Source organism: Rhododendron vialii, chromosome 13a, assembly GCF_030253575.1.
Source record: "Rhododendron vialii isolate Sample 1 chromosome 13a, ASM3025357v1".
Classification (NCBI taxonomy): domain Eukaryota; kingdom Viridiplantae; phylum Streptophyta; class Magnoliopsida; order Ericales; family Ericaceae; genus Rhododendron; species Rhododendron vialii.
The window spans coordinates 26,521,876-26,533,899 of NC_080569.1; the positions used below are offsets into that span (position 1 = coordinate 26,521,876).

A 12,024-nucleotide genomic window follows, 5' to 3' on the forward strand; every position below is an offset into this window, starting at 1 on the left:
CTCACCGCCGGAGCCATCCCCACCGTAGCACTTCCATTAATTCCAACCGGTTACCACCTAACCGTCATCACCGCCGGTCAGCACCATCACCGCCGGACAACCCCTATTTAGCTGACTGTTGCATGCTACTGTGTTTCTGAAGTTTGTTTTGGGATAAATCACAGTTTAGCCCACGAGTTTGAACAGCTTGCGATTCCACCCTAAGGTAATAAGAAAATGATAATATAAGTCTTGAGGTTAATTAATTTTCGGTTCGGTCCTTGTATGTACAGTAATAAATATGAATTATTCTCAGCCTGCCAGCACCCGAGGTGATTAAGAGTAAAGGTAAATTTTAGTTTTAAAAAGGATAAGAGATAATAAAAAGAATTACTTGAATTGTTTTTATCGCATGATTTATTTTATCGTATGATTAACTTTATCGCATGACTTGTTTTATCGCACAACCAAATGTTGGTAGCATGTTAGTAAGTTCATGCAGTAATTAGGATTTGAAATAACTATCTTACCATGTTCTGGAAATGCAAACTGACCAAGGTGTTTTAAGTTTTCGAAATACTTAATCTTGATTGGGGTCTGCAAATGTTTTAATTAGTATTGATAGCGTATTGATTTTTAAACGAGGTTACAGTAGAATAATTTAAGTGAATAAAGTTGAGTGTCGTAGCCTTGTAAAAGTAAGTTAGTTAGTATGTGATTTGATTTAGTGTGTTACTTGAATGTCATTACTGGTTTGAATCTTTTATTGCAAATATTATTGTCATGATTTATGTTAATGCCTACGAGAACTTAGAATGGATATTAGGCTCACTGGGGATTGGTGTACGTACATAGAAGATCACATAGACAATTTTTGAGTTAAAGGAAATTGGAAAAGATAAGAGATGATGTGATGGGCGGTTAGCCAGAAGAATGATGGTTTAATGGGATTCTTGGAGGTTATCTAGTGAATCTGGATCTGTTGGAGGTTATCCACAGAGTCCAGTTTGGGAGAAGAGAAATGAAGCTAGGGTATGACGGTTGATTGTCGATTCGAAACCTTAGGAGATGGCATTGCGTGATCGCTCTTTTTGAATAGGAGATAAAATGGTGATATGTATTATAGTACCAGGTTATGGTCTATATACTCCCAAGGTTACGGTTAGTTCCTTGTGGGCCCAATGGTTACGGTTAGTTCCTTGGGGAATTCATCCTTGCAGGGCGGCCGATGACTCCGACTAAGTAAATAACTTAGGTTGTTTCATCGGGGCTCCTGGTTAGGGCAAGCAAGGCCCCGGAATTAATCGAGCTACACTTGATCTTAAGCCACTAAATTCATCCCACAAAACTAATGGCAGCTAAAACGTCCAATGAAACAAATCATGATGAGAGGGGAAATGAGAGAGCTGACTTAACATAATAATCTCTGTTAGAACCTCATGACTTTGATTCTCTTCCGTCTAATTTTGTCACCCTATTCACCATCCTGAAACCACCAAAAAAGTAGAAGTAGTGGTAAACAGATTTGAATCTTCAGCGAGGGGTCACCTGCGTGAAGGTCACAGGGTCGGAGCTCATCTCGTAGGATATTACTGGAGCATCCGGAAGACTAGATTTATCCGAAGATGTCTTCCCACTTGAGTCGGCTGAATCGTGAAAGAGCCCTGGGGTGGTAAGTAGCTTCTCGTTCAGCCGAACGGGTTTTGAAAGCATTTCAACCACCTGGCTCATCAGCGGCCTTCGGTTCGCTGCTGCTTGGGTGCAGAAGAAGGCAACTTTGATGTATCTGATGACTTCTTCTTTCGGGAAGAATTCCAGGTCTGGGTCCACTAGCTCTAGGAGATTCCCTTCTTCGTAGAGCTGCCATGCCTGTTATAGAGTCATGCATTTGTCAAAACGGCCACCATGATGGAAGTGGAAATGATGATGGAAAGAAAACAGTGAAGTAACAGATTTGAGTTGAAATGCAGATCTTCAACGATCTAGTACTTTGTTTTCGCCGTTAGATATTCAGCAAAAACTTCTCTTGCGGAATGCACTTATTTTTGGCCGTTTAAACCAAACTGAGCTCCTATAAAGTTTATCTTTGGAAGAAATTATCACACTCAACCCCGATAAGGAGAAAACGCGAAGCAGATGATTCACAGCGCATGGCTTCCAGACAGTCTACTATTGAGAAAACAGGTCCCGAAATTGGTCAATTGACAATCACGCAATTTTTTGAAAAAGTTCACTGCAAATTTGATATTGACGTCATAACCTAACATCGAAAACTTTAATGGTCAGAAAGTGGACCATGCAGTTGAGAAAGAGAAACTTGTAAATGAATATTACCGCACCCATTCTAGGAGAAGTATCTGCGTCCTTCCCCAGTTTGCCATTGCACTGCGTCTGCCACTGACTAGTTCGAGTATGAGGACTCCAAAGCTGTACACATCTGCCTTCATTGTTAACTGACCTCCCATTCTATATTCAGGTGCCAAATAACCACTGCATCGAGCATGACTAAGGTATACATCAAATTCGTTCCTTTCGATCAACTCCATGAGACCAATCTCTAGATTGATTTATATAGAACAGAAGCTTTAAAGTATCATGCTTGAAAAAGGAATTTGGTAAAAAAGAAAAACTTTATATTAAACATCGATAGCAGCCAAGGCTTCAAGAATTTGTAAGGGATACTTACGTTGTTCCTGCTATTTTCGTGCTAATGTGTGTGATGTTATCTGGGAAAAGTTTAGCCAACCCAAAGTCTCCAATCTTCGGCTTGAAGTCTTTGTCAAGAAGTATATTACTAGCTTTGATGTCCCTGTGCACTATATGAGGCACGTGTTCCTCATGGAGATACGCAACACCCCTAGCAGTACCCAGGCAAATGGCAGATCTTCTATCCCAGTCCAGTTTTACAGTTCTACCAGTTGGACCTGCAAGCAGATTCATACACGTTGAGGGCTACTATGGCTAAATAGTACCGGTTCAAATTCGTTTGTTTGTTTGGTCAATTACCGAATAATGCATCATCAAGGCTGTAGTTTTCTAGATACTCGTAGACCAAAATACGGGTACTTCTTTCACCATGGCATCCAATCAACTTAACAAGGTTTGGATGCCTGACATTTGACATTGTATTAATCTCTGTGAAAAATTCGTGCACTCCTTGCCTTGATCCAGCAGAAAGAGTCTTCACAGCAACTTTTGTGCCATCTTTGAGGATTCCCTGTAACATAGGAGATCGGCAAAACCAGCAGTTTTAATCCTCAAAATCTTGAATCAGACAATAGCTGAAGTTTAACCAATCCTCAAAACATGATCAGCTTTGGGGTATAGATCCATTAAGGGTAGCCTATCTCAAATTCGAACCAAATGGATAGTGACAAAACCTAATCCATAAGTTGGCTAACTTTTTTCAACATAGTTTTCAAGAAGTAGCATGTATCAGCTGGTCTTTGCTAAAAGTGTGGAGAAAATTTAGCAACAAAACCAATCTCAGAGTCTTCCAATCTAGAAAGCTAGGATTATTGTGCCTACGTATACGAAGTTCAGATGAGTTCCCAATAAACTTGGAAACAAGATTTGCGATCACATAAGCTAAGTGTCTCTATATTTCAGTCGACCGGATAATAAAGTTTGAGACGGTTAGATCAGATTTAAAGCTTTACGATATTCAGCGGTCCATTGAGGTGGACCCTCAGTGACCAACTAACTAGATGAGTAAAATATGGACAGCCTTCCACATTTTAGTTCTTGATAAAAATGAAATCTCCATGATGATGACAATTGCAGATTCTTATCAAACCCACCATCAGCATAGATATAACAATCCTTGAAAAAGGATCAATTTCCAATTCCATAGAAGGAATGGAGCTCACAAAAGTTCGATAATTCTATTGAGAAAGTTCAGATCTTCTGTGTGAATAAAATTACTGATGCCCCGGAATCAACACAACTGAAACAGGGAAAGGACAAAAAAACTACGAAGGAGCATGAGAACTTCACATTTTGCAAACCTTGTAAACTGTTCCAAAACCTCCTCGCCCGATCTTATTGCTTGGATGAAAATCATCTGTAGCAGTTCTCAATTCAATGTACGAGAAGGTTCTTATGTTCCGGCGTGGTTGCCCTAAGCAATAAGGAGACAAGAGAAAATCAAACAGACAAAAACAGGCAAAGCATGATATATGACCATAGCATATTGATTTACCGAAAGTAATACATGACAACAGATCGTTGTTTCAGTTCTCTATTCATACCTCATTCTACATTCTATAAGTTAGAATGCAACTCAAGAAGGGAAAACGTATCACATAACTAGCGGAGTTTCTATCGCTCCCCTCTAACATAGCTCAGTCATTTCATAGCTCAGTAACACAAAATGACGATATTCACAGGGTAAAATATACACTATTATAAAATCATGCTTGAGTCAGATCAACCTGCTGGTTTGACAGCACCACGTGGCTTGGCCTCCACTGATAATACCAGTTGGGAAAACTGCTAACATGAGCACTTTGTCCGTTGAAAACTGCTAACTACCACATCACCAGTTTCGTCGACTACTTGATGATAAATACATTCTGTCCCGGCAGAATACAAAATCTTCGCCAAGTTGGGAATGAGTGTTCAGTATTAAATGAGTGCTTTGTCCATTCAAAACTGCTAACTACGTATAGATGAAACTGATGATCGATAGTGTGTACCATGGGAGGTCAGAATCAGTAGTCTGGAAAAACTGGTTATGCTTGCTTGACTCTGAACTGGAATGATCAATGCATGCAAGATTTCTCATAAAGCCCAGCAAGCATTCGTCAAGAAAACTCATCGCATAGTTGTGTGCTAAAAACAGAAGGACCATGTGGAGACTTACGCATAAATGTAAATATATCTATGAAACAGAAAAACGACATGGCATGGCACGCTCACAAAATGCTTGAGATGATTTCATGTTAAGGTTGTCGGACGCACTAAGTTGTTCACTTGCTATGAAAAATCAAAGAGGCCACCATAGAGCAGAAGTAGTCTTCTACCCGTCTCAAATCCCATGTAAAGGAGCAGAGGTCATTCGTTTTTCTGGAACATTCATCTGGCCGTCCTTTCGATATTGGTTTCGTGAATACTAGTAGTACCCCGTAAGTACAAAAAGATGCGTTCAATGATCTGAAGCAAAACGAGTTCCTTGGATAAACTGGCAATGATAGAACTTGGACATGCATTACTATCTACGAATTCTGCTTCATTCTTACCTTGTGAGGCACGATGATCACGAGCATGATCTCCCCTTCTACGATATCCAACCGAGGCACCAAAGCAGCTACAATCCATGCCTTTGAGAAAGTAAGTGTCTAGTCTTCTGTATTGGCTAGTTACAACTGAACTTTTTGGAAACATAAACCAGAATTCTATTAGCATGTCTCCCTTGGGACCTTTACATGCGCACACTAAAAAAACACCCTAGTAAACACATTCCCCTCCGTACGGATTTCGACTACATTTTCATAATCAGAACCGTCCATGGACACGGCATAGTCAAAACTCAAACAAATTCCAATCTTTTTCGATTTTTTCAACTCAAAGGCCTCCATACAATTCAAAGCTGGAACAATAATTGGTGAGGAAAATCCCAATCCTGTTTTGCCAATTTGTCAAAGAAATAATTGGTGACGAAATTTTTCGTCGTCAAAAAACATGATAGGCAAGGGAAAAAAGTTCATCACAAATTATTATTGTTTGGTGACAAAATATTTCGTCAACAAAAAGCACTATAGGAGACGAAAAACAGATTTCGTCGGCAGGTAGGAATCTTTGACAACTTTTGGTTGACAAAAAAAATTCATCACCCATGCTCTTTTTTACGAAAAACATGCAATTTGTGACGATTTTCATTTGTCTCCGGAGACCAAATTTTGTGTAATAAAAAAAGAAATAGAGCATAAGACAAATTGAAAAAAAAAAAAAGGGAAAAAAACCGAAATGGTCCCTGTAGTTAAATATTTGTGTCAACTTGGTCCCTGTAGTTGTAATTGGCTCGATTTATACTCTGTACTTTTCATTTTGTTCCAATTTGGTCCAATTGTTAACTGCCGTTAGTCCGCCGTTAATCCTTTTAAATAAAGACAAAAATAAGCCAATAAAGACAAAATTAAACCAATAAACCAATTTTTTCGTCTTTATTCAAAAAAATTGGATTTCAATGGTAATCTTTTACTTTTTAGGTTCCTCTCGTCATCACGAAGCAATAATCCTGAAAAAATTGACAAAAAAACTAACAAATGCGAAAAAAAATTGAATAAGGACCAAAAAATAAGCCACTTGGCTTATTTAGCCGAACAACCCCTAAGTTTATGTAATATTCTAACTTTTGGACATGGTTCTTTATCATGTTGTGACTTTTGGATCTATATTATATTGTGACTTTTGGACATGGTTCTATATACATTTTCAGTACTATGCAAAAAAAAAAAGGCATCTCAGCATTTGTCCACAAGTTGAACAGGTAAACAATACCAGTGGTTATGTTGCCTCATGGCTGATCATAAAAATGCTGAATTAGAGGGCAACTTTTTGCAGAAAACTATAATCAAATTTCATCTCAGGTGTCTCCTTATCAATGGAGAATGGAAGAATAAGCTATGTTTTGGTTCAGAGGTATATTAGGTAGGCCTGTGCAAAAAAATCGTCCACCCGCGGACCCGACCCGACCCGAAGGGTCCCGGGTAGGATCGAGCATGTGCTTCAGATGGGCACGGGTTCATTTTCTGTTAAAAATCAGATTTTGGTTTGGGGTGCGGGTTGGTGCGTTTCTTACCCGATCCGACCAATTCTTAAAGATTAATTTGGTTTTTGGTCGAACCCGACCCGACATAAAGAATCGGACTCGCGGAATGTTCTTACCCCTTTTCGGTTTGGTTTACGAGCCTAAAACATTTGTTACCCGCCATGTCGGGTCGGGGTCGAGTTTGGGGGTCAAACCAGACCGCCCGACCCGTGCACTCCCCTAATATTAGGGCAAGAGGGGAATGAGAGAATTACTGTTTTAAACCCCAAAAAAGGGGCCATTTGATTTTGCAGTTAAAAGAACTAACGGCGGACTAACGGTGGTTAATAATTGGACCAAGTTGGAACAAAATGGAAAGTACAGAGTGTAAATGGAGCCAATTACAACCATAGGGACTAAGTTGACACAAACACTTAACTATAGGGACTATTTCAGTTTTTTTCCCAAAAAAAAAAAGTATCCGGTTCATAAATAGTCTAAACTACGAGGATTGTGTTGCCCGGTTTTTTCATCATACTGCTAAGAAAGAAATCTTTTAATTGCTAGCTCAACAAGCCTCCCAGAAACTCTTGCACTATATATCCAAGTTCTCTAATAATTTTGGTTTTAAAAAAAAAAATTTGGAGCGGGAACACGAGAATGAAGCATCTTTCGAAAAACATCTCCAAACTCCTAAAATTCGCACGAGCAAAGATTAAGAACAGAAAGCGAGCGAGCATTGACTCATAGAGCTATAGCGCGAGAGCGACAGACCTCGCTGGAAAATCATGTGACGTGGATACAAGCATTCCAGCCTGGAGGTGAAAAGTTGATCTTGCCTCAAGCAATCTATTTTGAGCAAATTTTTACTAGACTTGATTGCAACCTTCTCAATAGTTTTATGGATGAAATGGGTTGGTTTAAAAATGAGCGGATTAACAGGCGATAAATTCACTTTGATTCTTCTCTCAAAAAATTTCACCGTTCTCTTTAATAAAATATTACTTTTACCGATCAATTTTTTTTTTCACGGTCTTGTCATTAGCATTTGACTAATGACGAAAAAATTACGCAAATTTATAAAACTTTTCGTGTCATTACCTTGAAAGATTGACAAGTTTTCGTTTGTGCTGGGGTATTTGTGGTTTGATCTTCTTCGTCTTCTCGATAGTCGTCTTCTTCTTCTTCTGGTTGTTTAGGAATCGAGTCATATCTCGAGCCACTAGAGCTTGGCGCATTTGCGTTCTCTCTCTCTCACTATATAAAGGAGAATACTAGCCGTGTCGCGGTCGCTGCGTGGTGGAATGCGACGGTTAACGAAGTCAACTACCTGTTCAAAACAAGAAAAAGTCAACTGCTACAATTCATTCCGGCCGTCGCTCCTCATCACTGACGTTTCAAATCGAGATTCTTTCTCCGGTCCATCAAATGGATTAATTAAAGGATTCTACTTTGATCAGTTATAGTAATGCAGTAATTTTTTTAGAGGTCGTTGAGAATATATTGGCTATGCGAAAAATAATATTAAACGGATAATGTTTTAAATGATTTCGGAACGTGTATTATATTGAAAAATAAACGTGATACTCAGATTGAAACCGACTTATATCTCATTTAGGTCTCGGGATTAATTTGTTCTGAAATTACATCAAACGATATCCGACTAGGTCCTCAAATCCATTTAATAAACCAGAGCGAATCCAATCCCTTTATATTTTGTCCATTTTAGGGACTTGGGATTTCTTATAATGCAATTGGGAAAAATTTATAAAAGTTGGATCACAATCTGGAGCAAGTTCATTCTGGAAAACCGGTTTTCAAGATAAAATTTTACTAACCTTGGGCTTCATATTTTTAGGAGATGCCATTTGACTAAGCAGGACATACTTCCATGGATTCCAGTAAAGCACAACCCTACCCGTTCCATAAACCTTCTTAGAAAATAAGTAGCTTATTTCATATTTTCAAACTCAAAAATAATGTAATGAAAAATAAATTTTCAATTTTTTTGCACCGTTTAAAAGATCTCAATGAGATTTATCAAACAAGATCCATATTGCTAGGAAAATTATTTGCGTAAACACATAATTTTTGAGCTTGAAATTGCCTTCTTAAAAAATAAGTAATTATTTGGGTTTCGGGAACGGGACACGTAATTTCATAGGTTTTGACTAGAAGAATAATTAAAAAATACGCGCGCATCTAAATTTTTGCGAATGAACTTAACAATAAAATTTTACTAGTAATTACAATATATTCGCTGTAGTTTTTCTTTAGTCTCTTGACTCTCTTCCAATGCTCAACCCTATAATCCTTCCATATTTGTTTCTAGAAACTGAAATGTTGCCTCGTATGATTCAAAGTCCATATCTTTTAACCATTCTTGTCTCTATATTCTATAACCCATCAGTTCCATCATCTTTCATTCTAATACTCTATTCGTCCCATAAAGTTTGGCACTTTCAGAAATGTGTGCCATAAAGTTTGGCAATTTTTTAAACTTTGTTTTATAAAACAAATTAAAATCTATCAAACAAGATCCATATTGCTTATAAAAAACATTACGGATTAAAAGATATAGTTAATTTTTTCATAGAGCTCGAACAGTGAAACTGCCGCATTTTATGGGATGGAGGGAGTAATAAATACGTCTGAGAATCTAAAATGAGTAAAAAAGTGTGAACAAATCCAACAATAGTAATTATTAATCCAATTAGGTTAGTGTCCAAGTTGATCTTATAGAAATCTATAGAACTTAAACAAATCCCACCAAAATTAAGCACATTAATTAATTATACCAGACAAATATGATGCTAATGTGGGGTCTCTCTATGTTCGGTTCATGTGCCATTTGGCGCAATATAATGGGACATAGTCATTTTCAACAGTTGGGTCCCAAAAAAACATTACTTTCAAAACTATCATAATTGAAGAAATGAAAGTAATAAGCAATTAGAAGTCCTACCAATGGACACCGGCCTCACCTGCCTTCATTAGTCTTTAGCTCCTCTCTTGTGACCAAGAAAACTAAACTTTATAATATGACTGTCTTTTTTAGAATAAGACTTTTACCATAGTTTTATGGGAAATGCTACACACACTCTTTATTTGGGTGTTCATCATATGCACTCCAAAAATGTTATGATTTATAGAGAAAATGTTACGAATGGTATTGCTAAAAAGTTAGTACGATTTTAGTATAAAAGTTACAAATGCACCAAAATGTTATAAATCACAGTGAAAATGTTACGAATCGTATTGTTGAAAAGTTATGAGTTCTAGAACAAAAGTTATGAAACACACTAAAATGTTATGAATGAATCATACAATATGTGCATATCGTAAGCACTTTTTTTTTTTGAACAGAATTTCATTGATAAATAAGAGCGTCATTACGTAAAATAGAAAACAAAACTGCAGGGGAGAGTGTCATTATTATAGACTTTCCCTATTTTTATACTCTTAAAATTTTTAGAGAAGACACGGTTCGTTGGTTAACAACTGGGAAGTCTCAAACCTATTATTCCGAAATTGGGTGGGTGACGTTGTTTTGGGTCTCGAACAGCTATCTATGTCGACTCCAATACGATGGCAGAAATGTGGGTTGTGCGAAGATGGGTTATGGGTTGCCCGTCGGTTTGGTTTTGCTAACATATATAGTTGTCGAGACTGATTCCACATTTGCATTCAATGCCTTATGTAGGAGGCGAGGCCAGCTCCGCAGGGTGTTGCAGAAGATTCTGATTTTCGCTTTTGAGTTCTCCTCGCTGTGGATCATGTTTTGTTATCGCAAGACTAATGGGGTAGTTGACTCGTTAGCCAAACATGCTATAACAACTCAAGAGCATTTTGTTTTATATAGTAGTGCACCTGAGTTTTTGTTGAAGACTTTGTGTAAAGATCAGCTCGGAACAGTAGTTCCCCGTTTTGTACACATGTATTAGACTTGTTACTCTTTTATTTTAATTATAAGTTAAGCTGTTTGGGATTAAAAAAAAAACTACTGTATTATTTATATTAGGCTACCAACTACTTGTCAATATGCTCCCGGTGGACTGGGTCGAGCTATGGCTCAAAATTGTCTTGCAAGAAACGTTTGTGATTCTCTGTGTTCTTGTTCGGCCCGTCTATATAAACTTTTTTGATTTTTGTTAGGTAGGGATCATTTGGTCACTCTCTAAGGGTGTACCGTCTGAATTGGTCAGCTTTTGTAGAAATTCGAGATCAGATTGTTACTAACTCACGGTTCCAAGAAACCGAAAAATCAAGTATAGTAAGATTTAAACATGAAATCTTTTGGTCATAAACAAAACCTTTTTGGATAAATACTAACAACTTCTTTCCCCTCCGCATTTGTAAACCAAGATCTAAACAGTATCTTTTTGGAATAAATTTTACACGAGCACAACCAAGGAATATGGCATATACCTCTTTAAAGCATATGATTAACTAAATTCTATAAGAAAGGTGACATTCTAGCCAATAGCTGGGCTACTGAAGTCAAAATTATGCATAAGTACACACACAAATATGTTTATCGAAAAAGCATTAATTTGTTTCAAAAACATGGATCGAACATTGAACAATGTAACAAGATTTTCAAAATTTTTCAAATCGGGACTGAACCAATAATTGACGGATTCAGATCAAAACATACAATTTGGTTTGGATAGGTTCAATGGTCCTTTCCGTTTTTGTTGCAGCCCTACCAACTAAGATTGTTAGGGGCTAGTCACTCACTTCTTGTTCTGTTTTTTAGTATGGAAAGATGGTAATAGGAAACGAACTACCATTTAGCCTTTTGGTATTCAGATCAGCTAATGGTTTGTTTGATATTTGGAAAGAAGAACATAGTCTTGAAAATGGTGGAAGATGGTGGCAAGGTTTGTACAGAGGTGCAACATTGGCAAACTCTTTAGTGTTTCAGTTCATCTCCTCTTTATGTTTCATTCCCCCTCCCTCGTAAGTCTAAACATTCTATGAGTTCGTCTTAAGTTCACAATCATGATTCCAATAGTTCATCTAGCATAACATGCTTACAAAATATGAGTTTGATGTAGTATTAATACGTGGACAATTTGACTTTATAATTCTAGCGGCAAATATATTTTAAGTCTTACAATTTATAAGACAAATGCAACTTGTTCATGTTCCTATCGATATGCTCAAATTGATTTTTTTGTAGATGTATACCAAAAACCAACACAATCTAAACATAGAGGGTTGGATCAGTTCAAGAGTTGAGATTTAGAGATTTGTTCTTTTTGAGTTTCTCAAGTTTGAAACATCTCATT

The 12,024-nt window shown here is 37.4% G+C and overlaps 1 protein-coding gene across 2 annotated transcripts; it reads right to left on the reverse strand.

Annotated features, from left to right (window-relative positions):
- Window positions 1-1,296: 1,296 nt before the first annotated feature.
- Window positions 1,297-8,008, reverse strand: LOC131312802 (putative serine/threonine-protein kinase). Of its 2 annotated transcripts, XM_058340783.1 has the most exons (7): window positions 7,832-8,008; window positions 5,220-5,345; window positions 3,987-4,099; window positions 2,986-3,196; window positions 2,666-2,903; window positions 2,319-2,469; window positions 1,297-1,848 (listed from the first exon to the last, which is right to left on the reverse strand). In XM_058340783.1, the coding sequence occupies exons 2-7, from the start codon at window positions 5,296-5,298 to the stop codon at window positions 1,513-1,515; spliced, it is 1,128 nt and encodes a 375-aa protein (XP_058196766.1). In that variant the 5' UTR covers window positions 5,299-5,345; window positions 7,832-8,008; the 3' UTR covers window positions 1,297-1,512. The 2 variants fall into 2 exon arrangements, with proteins under 2 accessions (XP_058196766.1, XP_058196765.1); XM_058340782.1 differs by lacking the exon at window positions 7,832-8,008 and having other exon boundaries at window positions 5,220-5,348.
- Between the last annotated feature and the right edge of the window lie 4,016 nt (window positions 8,009-12,024).